Below are 13,546 nucleotides of genomic sequence, written 5' to 3' on the forward strand. Positions count from 1 at the left end.
GGTGGGTGTGGGGGGAATGGGGTGGGGGTGGGGGGGGGTTTGGAGTTTTTAAACCGACAGAGCCGCCGCATTTCTCGTTTTTTGATACCGGTTGACTGGTTTTTATACCGAGGTGAAGCCACATTCCACATTCCGAGGGTCCGAGTCAGTCCACCGTCATTGTCAGGGAGGAAACCAAAGAACAAAAAAAAAGAGAACAAAAATAACAAAAATCTGCCTAATTTTCACTTTCTAAGTTTCGCCATTGGTGGTTTTTATGTGAATAAATGTTTGTGTGAGTTTGGCGCTGCCGCCAACATGTGGACGGCCTCGAACCTGTGCAGTGCATTCCTCAACGACTCCAGCTGTCCTCACTTTTCACCTCTGGTTTTTCTTGTGTCTGTCTTGCGCCCCCTGCTGCCGAGCTGCTGTCACTGAGCGACTGACGGCATTTTCGCTGTGTGTGTGTGTGTGTGTGTGTGTGTGTGTGTGTGTGTGTGTGTGTGTGTGTGTGTGTGTGTGTGTGAGAGAGAGAGAGAGAGAGAGAGAGAGAGAGAGAGAGAGAGAGAGAGAGAGAGAGAGAGAGAGAGAGAGAAGTGGGCTTTAAATAAACGAGCCAAAAGGCTGTGATTGTGTGTGTGTGTGTGTGTGTGTGTGTGTGTGTGTGTGTGTGTGTGTGTGTGTGTGTGTGTGTGTGTGTGAGAGAGAGAGAGACCTTTGTACTGCTGTCCAGTATAACACTTCCACTGATTGTCACTGTGGATTTGCACCACTAGGGGGAAACGGCGGCTCATCACTTTTGTCGTTTTTTTGTTGTTGTATTTTTGTTTTGTAAACATTTTGACCGACGGCTCATAAAATGACTTCCTGTTGTCGATTATTTCTGCTGCACGGACGGACTTGGTTGTTGTAGCTCACTGCACTGTTTTTGTAAAGTTGTGTTGTGACAACAATGCTGCGATCCTGGCCTTTCCAGGGGACAACAACGAAAAGAAAGAAGAAGAAGAAGAAGAACTGCTTCCTGTTTTGTTCCATTGGCTGTTCATGGTGCTGCTAATTCCTGGACGCTCCTCTTGTACTGAACCTTTCTAATGTGACCATTAAAAACTGTTGATTCCCAGCACGCTGCCTCCTGCTGTTGACGGCCTTTAAAGGGACAGTATGCAAAAAAAAAAAAAAAAATGTATTTTTTTTCTCATTAAATTTAGCAAAATGGATTCAGTTTCTTTGGCTGAGAGCAAACTGAGACACAATCACCCATCCAATCATTATCAAGAGCCGCCTCTTCCTGAGCTCAGGTGTCTGCTGAGGCTGACACCATGGACCAGTAGAATTGCGCAAAACCTAAATATTGCGGTAGAAAAGTGGTGATGGAAGCAGCTAAACTTGGAAAAACCTCCCAAATATGGATCAAAGGTTTTCATGCTATGATGCAGTGGTTTTAAAGACAAATCCATACAGAGGTGTATCGCAAAAGTGTCATGGACACAGCTGTAGAGACAAACAAGCATTCACACTCACACACACACACACACACACACACACACACACACACACACACCTGCGGACAATTTAGAGTTCCCAAATCACCCGACATGCATGCTTTTGTAGTGTGGGAGGAAGCTGGAGAACCCAGCAGACATCTGGAGAACATGGAGAACCCAGCAGACACTGGAGAACCCAGCAGACATCTGGAGAACATGGAGAACCCAGCAGACACCGGAGAACCCAGCAGACATCTGGAGAACATGGAGAACCCAGCAGACACCTGGAGAACCTGGAAGGAGACCCCTGTAGTGGGAACCACTGCACCACCGCGTCTCCAGAGACCAGATCAGTCTCTGCAAAGGTATTCGTTTTTAGAACAAAACCAAACATGTCGGTGGCCACACCCCCCGCCAGGTGTCAGCTCGGCCCCTTATTATTATTATGGAAGGTTTTGCTGCACATGGATTTTTTTTTTTTCTCTTAGAAATGTAAGAAAGTGAAGCTGCTTCATGAGAATTGAGGATAAAATAATTCATAATAATGAGAGTGATAATGGGGTGTGTTTGATATGGGAACACCACTGAAGAGACACATCAGGAAAGAATCGGTATTTCCTTTATTAGACACTAAAAATTACAGAGCGAGAGAGAGAGAGAGAGAGAGAGAGAGAGAGAGAGAGAGTGAGAGACGGGGCGGCCGAGGGCCAGAAACAGCACAAATCAATGTAATGCATCCATTCCAGGACAAAGCAGACTAAATACACCTTCCTGCAGACATCAGAACTGTTCGTTTTTTCTCAACATACTGAGTGAGCAGTGTGTGTGTGTGTGTGTGTGTGTGTGTGTGTTGCCATGAATATGATGGTTACAGCTCAGTCCGACGGGGGGGGGGAGCAGATCTTTTGATTTTTGGGGGGGATGAACCAAGAAGCCATTTAGTGCAGGCGTGTGCCAATCACAGGCTGGGAGAAGGGGGCGGGAACAGTCGGTGTGTGTTCAAGGCACTGGATTGGACTCGGGACTGTGGTCAACAATTGCGGATGAGGTAGGGAAATCACTCGACGGTGAGGTAACTTTTTTTTTTGTTGGGATAACAGATAATATAAGATTAATAAGATTTATTGGCTTTCTCCTATGTTGTTGTTTTGTTTTTTTTTTCAAAGTGATTGATAAAAACGAGAATAGTTAAAAAACAAACAACAACAACAACAACAACAAACAAAACAAAACAGAAACAACGATCTGGTGCAACGACCGCCGCTCACAGATTCTCTCAAAACTACAGGCAAATCCTGTTGCCGCACAGGTGCAGCGCCCTCTAGAGGACAAATAGAAAATATCTTCCTGTGGCTCCCAATGCGCGCGCGCGCACACAAACATACACACACACACAGAGCTTTGAATGTTTAACTAGGATTTGACCTACTTACAATCATCCCCCTAAAACTGATGAGTAGTTTGTTTGTCATGGAAACAAAAAACACAGTGCCATCTACTGGGCTCATTGGACTGTAAGCAATTATCTGTAGTTTCTGACAGACAACAATGCAAGTATACGCGGTCTGATGCTGCGTTTATGGCTCAGAGGAAAAAATAAATCACACAAAATAATGATTTTGTATGATTTAAATTTATAATCATATCAACTGAAGATTCTATTTCGCACGAGTCCATCTTGTCACGTTAGCCTACGCTAACATGCTAGCGAGCTATTCGGCCACCCGTCACCGTGTTGTGTTGCGTTTTGTCTTCACGACTGCAGGCTCTTGGGACCGGCGCGTGCAGCTGTCACCTGCCTAGCAAGTCAAGCGACTATGTGAGCGGCAACATGGCTCTGGCCTCCGTACACGGAAGCTAAGACGTCGCTATCACACCTTCAAAAACGTCATTGCGGGGCCACTTCCTGGTCAGGGGACCGGCCAATGGCGGGAAAGCAGCTTCAAACAACTACAAAAGCAACAATTTTCCTTCGGGCTCCGCCGTGAGAAACAAAAGTCTCCCAGCATGCATCACTCAGGCTCAGGGATTCTACGACTATCACATGACAGCAGCAACAACAACAACAACAACAACAACTGTATCCGGCGAGTTTTCCCGTCCTTCATAGCAACAGCACCCAGCCAACCAGATCGTGGAAACCAAAAAAAATATGCATTTTTTACAAAATACTAATAAAGTTTGGTGACGAAGAGAAGGGGCAGGACCTTGGTGAGCCGAAGGCGACGTTAAAGATTCTTTTTTTTTTTTTTTTTTTGAAAAAATAAGGGGCTGAGCGAGCGTACATTCTGTCCTCGCGACAACGTCTCAGCTTCTTTGACAGGAAGGGGGCGCCAACGCACTGAGGAGGGCTACATTAATAATGGTACTAATAATAATACTAACAATGAGAATAATAGGAACAGCCAGGAGGTTTCGTGTGTTGCCTGCAGGTCCCAGCTCAAATATAGAATATCAAAATACCACCATTTGTTTGTGTTGTTTTGTGTTATATTATCATATTCTTTAATAATATTCTGGATCTGTTGTGCCTTTAAAATACATCGGTTTCACTTTATGATAGTGTAGGAAAAATACTGTACAAAAAAAAAAAAAAATTTTCAAAGAGAACAACATCATAGGTTCATATAAACATCTCTCTGGTAACCAATATAATCGTCTCTTTGTTTGTCAATCGTTGGCTCTGCAGCGAACCAGCTGAAACCAGGTCAACCACAGCATCGGGCAACACCACCCAACGGTTTTTTTTTTTCATATATAGCTTTTTGTCATTAACATCTTTTACATTCATACAGCCATCTTTTAAAAAAGAAAAAAGAAAAAAAAAGACAAAACATAAAACATAAAACACAGATGAGGGTAGATGCAGCACTAACATGAAAGAACCAATCATTCCTAAAAAATAAAACAGCACGCATGTTAGTCATGCCAAACAGAAGCCGGAAAGAATTATCAACAACTTTTTGCAAGAGAAAGAATAAAATAAAATAAAGTTTTACAAAAAAAATTACGATTTTCTTACGTCATGTGAAAGACAAAAAAAGAACAAACGAAATCATGCTAAAAATCTGAGCAAACAAATGGATGCTAACAGACAATTATGTAAGAGAGTAGTATTAATACTAACAATTATATCAACAGAATACATGTATTTATTTATTTTTTCATATATATATATACATATATATATATATACATATTTATATATATATAAATATAAATATAAATATATATATATATATTTATATATATATATCTATATATAGATATATAGATATATATAAAAACAACAATCTTCCATCTGAGAAATTAAAGGTAGATAAATATGAGGCGGAGGAGACTGGGAGCGAGCGGGAAAGAAAAGAAAAAACCACGGGGTCAGATTGTGAGACACGCATTAGTGCAGAGGTCAACGGCGGGGTCAACCAATGAGAGCGAGAGGGGAGGAGCGACAGAGGGGTGGGGAGATGGTGGCTGTAGCTCTGGACAGGAATTATTGCTCAGTGTCCGTTTGAAGAGGGAAACTTTTTTTTTTTTTTTTTTTTTTTCCCCTCTCTCATTTCTTTAATGCATTCATCGCACACGGAAACGACGACAAAAGGGGGGAGAGTGCAACACCGAGGGAAGGAGCAACGCAATAAAACCTGCAACCAGTTTGAAAATTTGAAAGCAAAAAAAAAAGGGGGGGTGGAGGAGCAGCGAGGTGGAGGCGGAGCTGGCGGGGGGGGGAGGTGGGGATCGTCAGCATAGAAAACCAGTATGAAAGTGGGCGGGGCTTTCTCGGGAGAGGGGTGCGGTCTCAGCTGGTGGGAGGGAGGGGTGCGCACGTGTGAATGTTGGCGCTGACAGGCGCTCTGCCGTCGCTGCGACCGGACCTTTTTTTTTTTCTCTCCCTCCTTTTTTCTTCTTTTAGAAAAACACAAACAAACAACCGAGCCGAGGACGAGGCTGAGGCTGAGTGGGAGGGGCCAGGTAGGTGGGTGGAGTCAGGAGGGGCGAGCGGTCAGACGTGCCAGCGTGGAGACAAACGGGCGGGCGGGCGGGCGGGGTTGTGTCGGGGGGGAGGGGCGGGGCTTCACAGCGGCCCGTGCCGCGCCTCGTATTTGGCCAGGATCTTCTTGCAGCGGCCGAGCTCCTTCCTCATGTCGCCCACCTCCATGCGCAGCGCCGCGTTCTCCTTCTCCAGGAAGCCGGCGCGGATGGCGATCTGGTTCTCCTTCAGTCGCCGGGCGTCGCGGGACCTCTTGGCCGCCAGGTTGTTCTTCCGGCGCCGGGCCCAGTACCGGTCGTCCTGAACGAGGGGCGGAGACAGACGGTCAGTGTTGGGTCAGTGCAGCAGGTCGGACCTCCCGCCGACCTCAAGAATCAACATCGGGGCTGCTGCGATCAGTCGACTAATCGATCGCATCGACGTAATTGATCGCATCGACTAATCGATCGCATGCATCATCAATTAGTCGACAATGTCGATTAAGTGAACTACTTTTTAATCAAGTAGTCGACTTGATCGATTAATCTGTGATCGATTAGTTGACATAATCGATTAGTTGACTCGATCGCTTAGTTGACATAATCGATGAATCTGTAATCGATTAGTTGACGCAACCGATGAATCTGTAATCGATTGCGTCGACGCGATCGCTTAGTCAACTTGATCGATTCATCTGTAATCCATTACTTTGGGAAAAAGCAATCGATAGATTAGGTGACGACCAGCTTGCTTTGGATTGTGCTTGCGAGGCTGCGTCTCACCTTCAGGTCCTCGGGGATGAAGACCTTGCGAGCCTTCTTGATCATGGGCTGCGGCTTCAGCTCCTCGGCTGAGAACTTGCGCTTGCGGGGGTCAAACATCTCCTGTCCGGGGACGCTGGACAGCGCCAGGTCGGCCGGGTCGGGCTCGTAGCTCAGTGGCACCTGGATGGAGTCCGGGTCGATGGGGCTGGGGGTGTCCCGGGCTGTGGGGGGGGGAGAGGGAGGACAGGACAGGAAGTCAGCCACACCTCTCGTGTGCAATGCATCGTGGGTCACGTGTCAGATCAGGTGCATGGCTCCAGACTCACTTCAGCTTTTCTTTTTTTTCTTTTTACTTGGAGCACAGTAGCGCCCCCTAACTTCACTATTTTCTGTCTTTTGCACATCTGCTTTGGTTGTGTGTTGTACACAGATTGAGTTGACTTTTTGCAACTACTGTATAGTTGATTTTCTTTTGTACTTTTTTAGCGCTGCAAAAGTGTCGTTTCCCAATTTGGCATCAATAAAGTACATCTACGAGATGGTGATGTGCCTTGTGAGGCCAGCAGGTGGAGCCGTCACACCACCGAGAGCCGCTTGCTCTGTGACGTAACAGGATTTAATCCGAGTGCGTGCGCGCCTGCAGACTGAACATGAGCGCCGCTTCTGCTCAACATGTTGTGAGTGGGATGATGTCGCAGCACGTAAAAACAAACAAACAAACAAACAAACAACCCCCCCACCACCTGCTGCCGCCTCGCCCAGCAATTGAGTCGTCCCCCAACGGTGGTCCCGAGAAATCAAATCAGAAACTATAAAGAGGAAGTGACGTCACCACAGCCCCGTTTTAACTGATTATCACCTCGCAAAAACTGTTTTTTTTTTGTTGTTTTTTTTGTTTTTTTAGCACGGAGCAAAAACAGCTGCAATTCACGCGACGGCCAGCAGAGGGCGACGTGGCTCCAAGGCCCTCACACGTCCGTACGTAGGTGTTGGAATAGAACTGTTGATGTTTTTCAACGCAACAAAGTGCAGCGCACAAATATTTTCACTCTCCAGTGGGAGAACAGGAAGAACACATCAATGAACACATGGCGCTGCGTGCGTAGAGAGACAACACATTGTGTAGAAAACACATTGGACCACGTGCAGCATGGACGATCGCCGTCTCTCTCCATTCACAAGCCTCGCCGCTGCAGCTTCTGGAATGAAAGCTAAAGAAAGGTCCGCTGAGAAAAGGAGAAGCAGAGGCTGCAAACCTCTCCTGGATTATCTGCAACACATTATTACCGCATGTCAACTGATTACAGGTCAACACTCTCCCTGTTCAACTTCCACCCTGCTGCTGACAGACTGACCCAGCCGAGGGTCCGGCCTGAGGGCGGGGCGGGGCGAGGCGGGGGCGGGGGGGTTCTTACATAATCTGCAGGGTTCTTGTTTTTTTTTTTTTCCCCCAAAGCGTCCGACTAAGATCAAACTTCTTCTCCTCCCTCACAACAAACAGAGGCAAACAAAAGCTGCACACTTGACTGCTGTTCAAACAGTTCTCCTCAGCCATCCAATGACTGCGTGTCTGTGTGTGTGTCTGTGTGTGTGTGTGTGTGTCTGTGTTCCCTCAGTAATCCTCCGTCACCTCCTCACAGTGTCGGCCAGGCGTCCAGACAGAAAGCTGCTTTGGAGACTAAAACCAGTCGCTGCCCCTCGACAATCTGTCGCACCTGCAAACAAGTGGGCCGGCCTAATCGCCTCCGCTCGCTCGCTCGCCCTCTCTCTCTCTCTCTCTCTCTCTCAATTAGCCAAGTAAAAATGAGGCGGCGGCGGCGGCTAAAAGTAGCCCTCAGAGTTGAGCCGCCAGGTCCTCCAACACCACTCGCAACAGCAGGACCGGTGGAGCGAACCACAACCACCGCTGACCCACTGGAGGAGGCCGAGGAGCCCTGCGGAACCTGTTTTCATAGCTTCACCAGTGTGTACACACACACACACACACACACAGCGCTGTCACGCTAGCTGGTGCTATCGGGCTGTTATCGCACAGCTGATAAGGGCGCCAACCCGCTGGCCGGACGAGCTGAACTCTGTCCGGGCGAGAGACAGTGCGAGGCCAAGAGGAGAGAGAGAGAGAGAGAGAGAGAGAGAGAGAGAGAGAGAGAGAGAGAGACGTCTCTCTTCGAGCAACAACTGCATTCAGCGGCTGCGTTTCCATCACCCCGAGAGTTGGCGAAACCTCAATCGGGCAACAAAAAGCTGGTGATGGAAGCAGCTGCACTTGGAGAAAAAAAACCTCTCAAACGCGGCTGACAGGTTTTGAGGCGCTCACGAGGAGGTTTTTCACACGCATCCACGTGGAGGAACATCGCAAAAGCGTCACGGAAAGTCTTGCGGGGCGGGATTTCACTGGAGTTACGGCTGACGCGCTTCACACCATTCAGTGGAAATCGTACCTCGTTGAAATCTTTTAGAAATGTCGCTTTTATTTTGCAAAAAAAAAAAACCTGTCATGGAAACGCAGCTCATGTTTGCTGCAAAGCAGAAACTGTTCATGCGACGCTGCTGCGTGTCATGTGTTTTCTTCTGCCCCTTCAAAGAGAGGAGTCAAACTCAAAAAGCAATGGAAAAAAAAGAAAAAATAAAAAAAAAAAAGACATAAATAAAGATACATTTCTCAAAGATGATTTGAGTCTTTACAGGTGATTCAAAATGTTTAATTACAGTTTTCGGCCGTAATTATTGTTTTTCGGGCCACTTTTAGCGAGTTATACTTAAGAGGTGGGATCTCTGCGAGGGCTGTTTACACGCAATTAAAGGCATGTTGGCGCTTTGCGAAATCACAAAAGATAAAGCCAAGACAAATCTTTGCATCTACAAAAAAAAAAAAAAGCAAACAAAAAGTGACCCAAAAAAAGTTCATTTCATCTCGTTACTTGTTATTTTTGTGTGGAGTGCGCACAGGTAAGAAAGGGACCTGGAGGAGCCTTGATAACAACAGCGCCACCTATGGACCCGTCGGGGGTACAAATCAGCTTTTGATTTCTGCGGGGTCACAGTGAACTGAAAAAGCTCAGCGTCAACGTCTGCAAGTGTCACGTCTGAAAATAGGACCGCCGAGAGCGGCGAGTCCTCGGCGTCAGACAGGAAGGAGCAGCAGCAGCAGCAGCACAACAATGGCCAGGAGATAAAAGGAGCTGCTCTGTGGAGATGAACGCCAGCTTCTTGATTCGCCGCCGCCCCTGAAGCGCCCAACCTTCGCTAACAGCGTCTGGAATGTGGCGCCGACACACCCCTGGGGGGCCGCCGCCCACTCCCCCCCAGGCCCCCCTCCGCTGGACCCTGCCAGCGGTGCACAGGGGTCCGTCCAGAGTCTCTCTCTCTCTCACACACACACACACACACACACACACACACACACACACACACACACACACACACACACACACACCCAGAGTGACAAACAGCGTTGTTTTTTTTTTGCTTATTTTGTTTTGGAGGGGAGGTGTGCGTGTGTGCGTGTGTGCGTGTGTGTTGTGTGTTGTTATTGTCGGGGTTGTGGGTGATGTGACGTGATATTGTGGGGGGGGCGTGGCTGGCTGAGTAAGCCGAGATGGTGGTGAGCAGGAGAAGAAGCGGCAGAGCCGCTGGCACGTGATGGCAGCACACCAGAGGCCATGTGACCCGGGCAGCAGCAGGGTACAGCCTGTGCCTTGGCGGCCCGGTCCGCCAGCCCCGGTCCGGCCAAGGCTGGGGGGGTGACAGGAAGTGTACCGAGAGAGGAAGGGAGGGAGGGGCTCCCCCTCCCCCTCCCCCCCTCTCTCTCTCTCTCTCTCCCTCTCTCTCTCTCTCTCTCCCTCCCTCTCCCTCTCCCTCCCTCCCTCTCCCTCTCTCTCTCTCTCTCTCCCTCTCTCTCATGCCGTGACAAGCTCCTGTTGGCAGTGCACTGGCTGCTGCACACGGCGCCTGCATGTGTCCGTCACATGGCGCTGCACGCTGCACGGAGGCCCCCGCCATCACGTGAAAACGCACACGGACCAAAACAGAAAGCACAAAAGCATACACACACACACACATGTGCACTGACGGCTGGAATACGGTGTCCTGAACACAAGCAGCTGTTTGTGTGCGGCGGCGACTGTTTATTTAATTTTTTTTTGCCGCCACCACCCCCCCCACCCCCCACCTATCCACACACACACAAACACACACCAAAACCCTCCTCCCGGCCGAGGCTTTGACCTGCAGGAAGGAACAACAAGTCGCCTGACTAAGACGACTTTGCAGAAAAACTCATCAGGAAACAACAGAGTTGCAGTTCTGCTCCACTTCCTTCTCATCGTGTTCCCTGAAAAGTTGTAAAAAAAAAAAGAAGAAAAAAACACTTCTGGCCGGCTGAACTGGATTTTTCTTACGACTTACGGCTGTAACAGGAGTTTTATTCGCAACGCAAAAACATTTCCTCGTCCCGCTGCTTCCTTGCAGGGAAGTGTGTCGCCCGCGAGCCTCTGTGGAAAGTCAATCCGGGTGTTTTTCACAACGTGTTTACAGAATGTAAACGTTAGTGTGAACGACAAACGCCTCTTTTTTCTGCAGGATGGGAAAGGCAGGCAACATTAGGGAGATACCCTCTATATATATCTATATATATATATTTATATATATATATATATGTAGGCCAAAGCTCCAGTAACTGAGGAACAGGTTGGGAAATTCTCTCATTGCAGATGATTGAATGTTAGGGGGCCAAACACGAGTCCCTGAGGCATCGTGTGGAGGCAGTCATGAGGAAAAACAAAACAGATTTTGTTGGACATGAACCTCAACCAGACGGTGCAACGCACGAATCTGGAGCCAACAGAATAATTCTCTTTATCTCCTCCAGTAAAAAAAAAAGAAAGAAAAATCTGCATCGTACTGGATGGGATTTTATTTCTTTTTAACGAGTTCAAACTAAACCACTAACATCTTTATTTGGCCACGATGGAAGTCGCCGCTCTGAAATCTAGTGGCTGACTGGTGAACTGCGTCCTCCCTCCCCCACTCCCCTCCCTTCAATGCAATTCTATCAAATGTGCACAACAACAAATACCAAACGGAACGCAGAATAACCACACCAAGGTTTCTCTCATCTTTTAACCAAAAAGAGACACAAAAACACACACACACACACACACACACACACACACAGGAAGTGCGTGTGGAGACCTTAAAAAAAAAAAAAACACATTGCACCTCAACACAAACAGAGTGGCTGCTATGGCAGCGGCTGTTAGCTTCGTCTTCAGGGGGAAGTTGTGGCTACTTTCACCACGAAATTAAGACGTGTGTGTGTGTGTGTGTGTGTGTGTGTGTGTGTGGGGGGGGGCGGGGGGGAGGGGTGGTCAGCGTGGAGCGAAAACACTTTGTCGTCGCAACGCAAGTGACAAAAACCCTCAGCCGCTGACTTTACAGAGGAAACCCGTGTAAACCAAGCGTGTGTGGCAACACGCAACCTGGGCCGTTACGGTATCTGCAGCGTCAGTTTGCCGTCCAAACAGCGACTTCACCGAGCGAGCGAGCGAGCGAGCGAGCGACTCACGCTGCTGCGGCTGAGGGCAGCTTCAGCCCCAACTGTCACCAAGACCGCACGGGACTTTCAGGACCTCCCAGCGTCAAGAAACTCCCCAAAAATAACAACAGTAAATGAAATAAATAAATAAGAAAGAAGCTTTTGTGCCGCAAAACACCAAGCAGGTTGTCACGGGATTCTATTAGAGGCCCGCTCGTCCACACGGTGCAACAGACCAGCAGCAGAGGTCAAAGTTCAGCAGTGCATTTGTCAGTCTACAAAACAAAAATTGTGAGCTGCCGGGGATCTATCGACCCCAACACCAGAAGAGGCGTCTGTTACATCTTTTACAACCACGGCAACAAAATAATTAAAGCACGGAAGTAAAAAAGGAGCCATGAGCTCCGCTGGCCTCGCTCCTTTGGCCCTGTTAGGGCCCTAATCTGGACTCCAAAGTCCACTTCAGCCACTGTAAACCAAAGCAGATGGGTGTCAATGTGTATCCAGCGCTGGGCGGAGCCAACAGCGAAAAATGGATTTAACAGATGCGTGTGTGTGTGTGTGTGTGTGTGTGCCCCAGCATCGAGCAGGTGTGCAAACAGCAGCGAAACCTTTTGACGGGCAGCAGACGAGGCGTGAAAAAGCATCTGAGCCCCATGTGCCCCCCCCCCCCCCTTCCCACTGACGACAAACTCAACGAGCAGCACTTCCTACCTGCTGCACTGGGGCTGCGCAGGCAACTCTGCTGCTGCGGTGGCATGCTGGCGTGCACCGAGGTGGTGGCGCGGCTGCTGAGGTCCACCACAGACGGGGCTGGAGCAGCGGGGGGAGTCTGCGGCTGGGCCTGCTGCTGCTGCTGCTGCTGCTGAGGCGTTGGAGGAGCAGGAGCAGGTGTGGCCACGGCCGACGGCGCCTGTTCGCCCTGGGCCGTGCTGGCCGGGATGCCGTTCTCCGACAGGAACTCCTCCAGGTCCATGTACTCCAGCTGGAAGTTGTCGGCATCGTAGGGCAGCGTCTTGTCCCACAGCGTGGGCCCCAGGAAGGCCGACTGCGGGGGGTTGGCGGTGCCGCTCTCATCCTCGAGCTTCTTCCCTTTCTCCTTGTCCTTGCCGAATCCTGCAAAACAGCCGCACACACACACACACACACACACATGCACACACACACAGTCACTTCATTGTTTTTGCTGCAGCAGAGCATCATGGGTCATTGCATGCAGTACAGTATAAACAAATCACACCAGGGGGGGCCTCTTCATAGCTCCAATCCCTCTGGGGCTTCTAAATGTAAAGCCAGATTCAATCCTTTCGGAGAGCCTTTCAGTTTGCGTTATTTGCATAATCTCGTTATCGGCGTCTCAGCAAATGCAGTTATTCCTCAGCCCTCCTGGCCTTTCTGCTTTTTGCCTTCTATTGAACGCAACTGGCGCGCCTGCTGACAAAAAAAAAAAAAACAGGTCTCCATTCAAACGGATAATCTAATGACGGTCAATACAAAAAAAAAAAAAAAAAAAGTATTGAGCCGAGTGCGTGCGTGCGTGCGTGCGTACGTGCGTGCGAACACAACAGAGCAGAGCGCGCCCTCTATCGACGGCCTGCAAAGCACAGCGCAGATAAATCTCGTCGACGGCAGGAACTGCGGGGTTTAAAGGTTATTATAAAATAAAATAAAAATAAAAAACCCGCGCGTTGCTGAAAACTGCGAACCCACGTTACGGACGCGCAAACTGCCTTCAATGTTCGCTTTGGAAGCCCGAGCTGAAACCCTCGTCAACCTGTCGAGCTCGGCGGCGACAGAGAAAGTCATCCGAGGC

General features: G+C 48.8%; 1 protein-coding gene across 1 annotated transcript in view; it reads right to left on the reverse strand.

The window, feature by feature from the left end:
* Window positions 1-4,275: 4,275 nt before the first annotated feature.
* hlfa (HLF transcription factor, PAR bZIP family member a) overlaps window positions 4,276-13,546 on the reverse strand; it is a 9,748-nt gene continuing 477 nt past the window's right edge. Inside the window, exons 2-4 of the mRNA XM_076015751.1 lie at window positions 12,448-12,849; window positions 6,216-6,418; window positions 4,276-5,754 (exon numbers count right to left, since the gene is read on the reverse strand). Coding sequence (XP_075871866.1) covers window positions 5,539-5,754; window positions 6,216-6,418; window positions 12,448-12,849 — 821 coding nt within the window. The 3' untranslated portion in view covers window positions 4,276-5,538. The remainder of the gene's footprint in view (window positions 5,755-6,215; window positions 6,419-12,447; window positions 12,850-13,546) is intronic.

This window comes from Nelusetta ayraudi, unplaced genomic scaffold (assembly GCF_046127955.1).
Source record: "Nelusetta ayraudi isolate G7.1 ecotype Tasmania unplaced genomic scaffold, CSIRO-AGI_Nayr_v1 ptg000195l, whole genome shotgun sequence".
Lineage (NCBI taxonomy): Eukaryota > Metazoa > Chordata > Actinopteri > Tetraodontiformes > Monacanthidae > Nelusetta > Nelusetta ayraudi.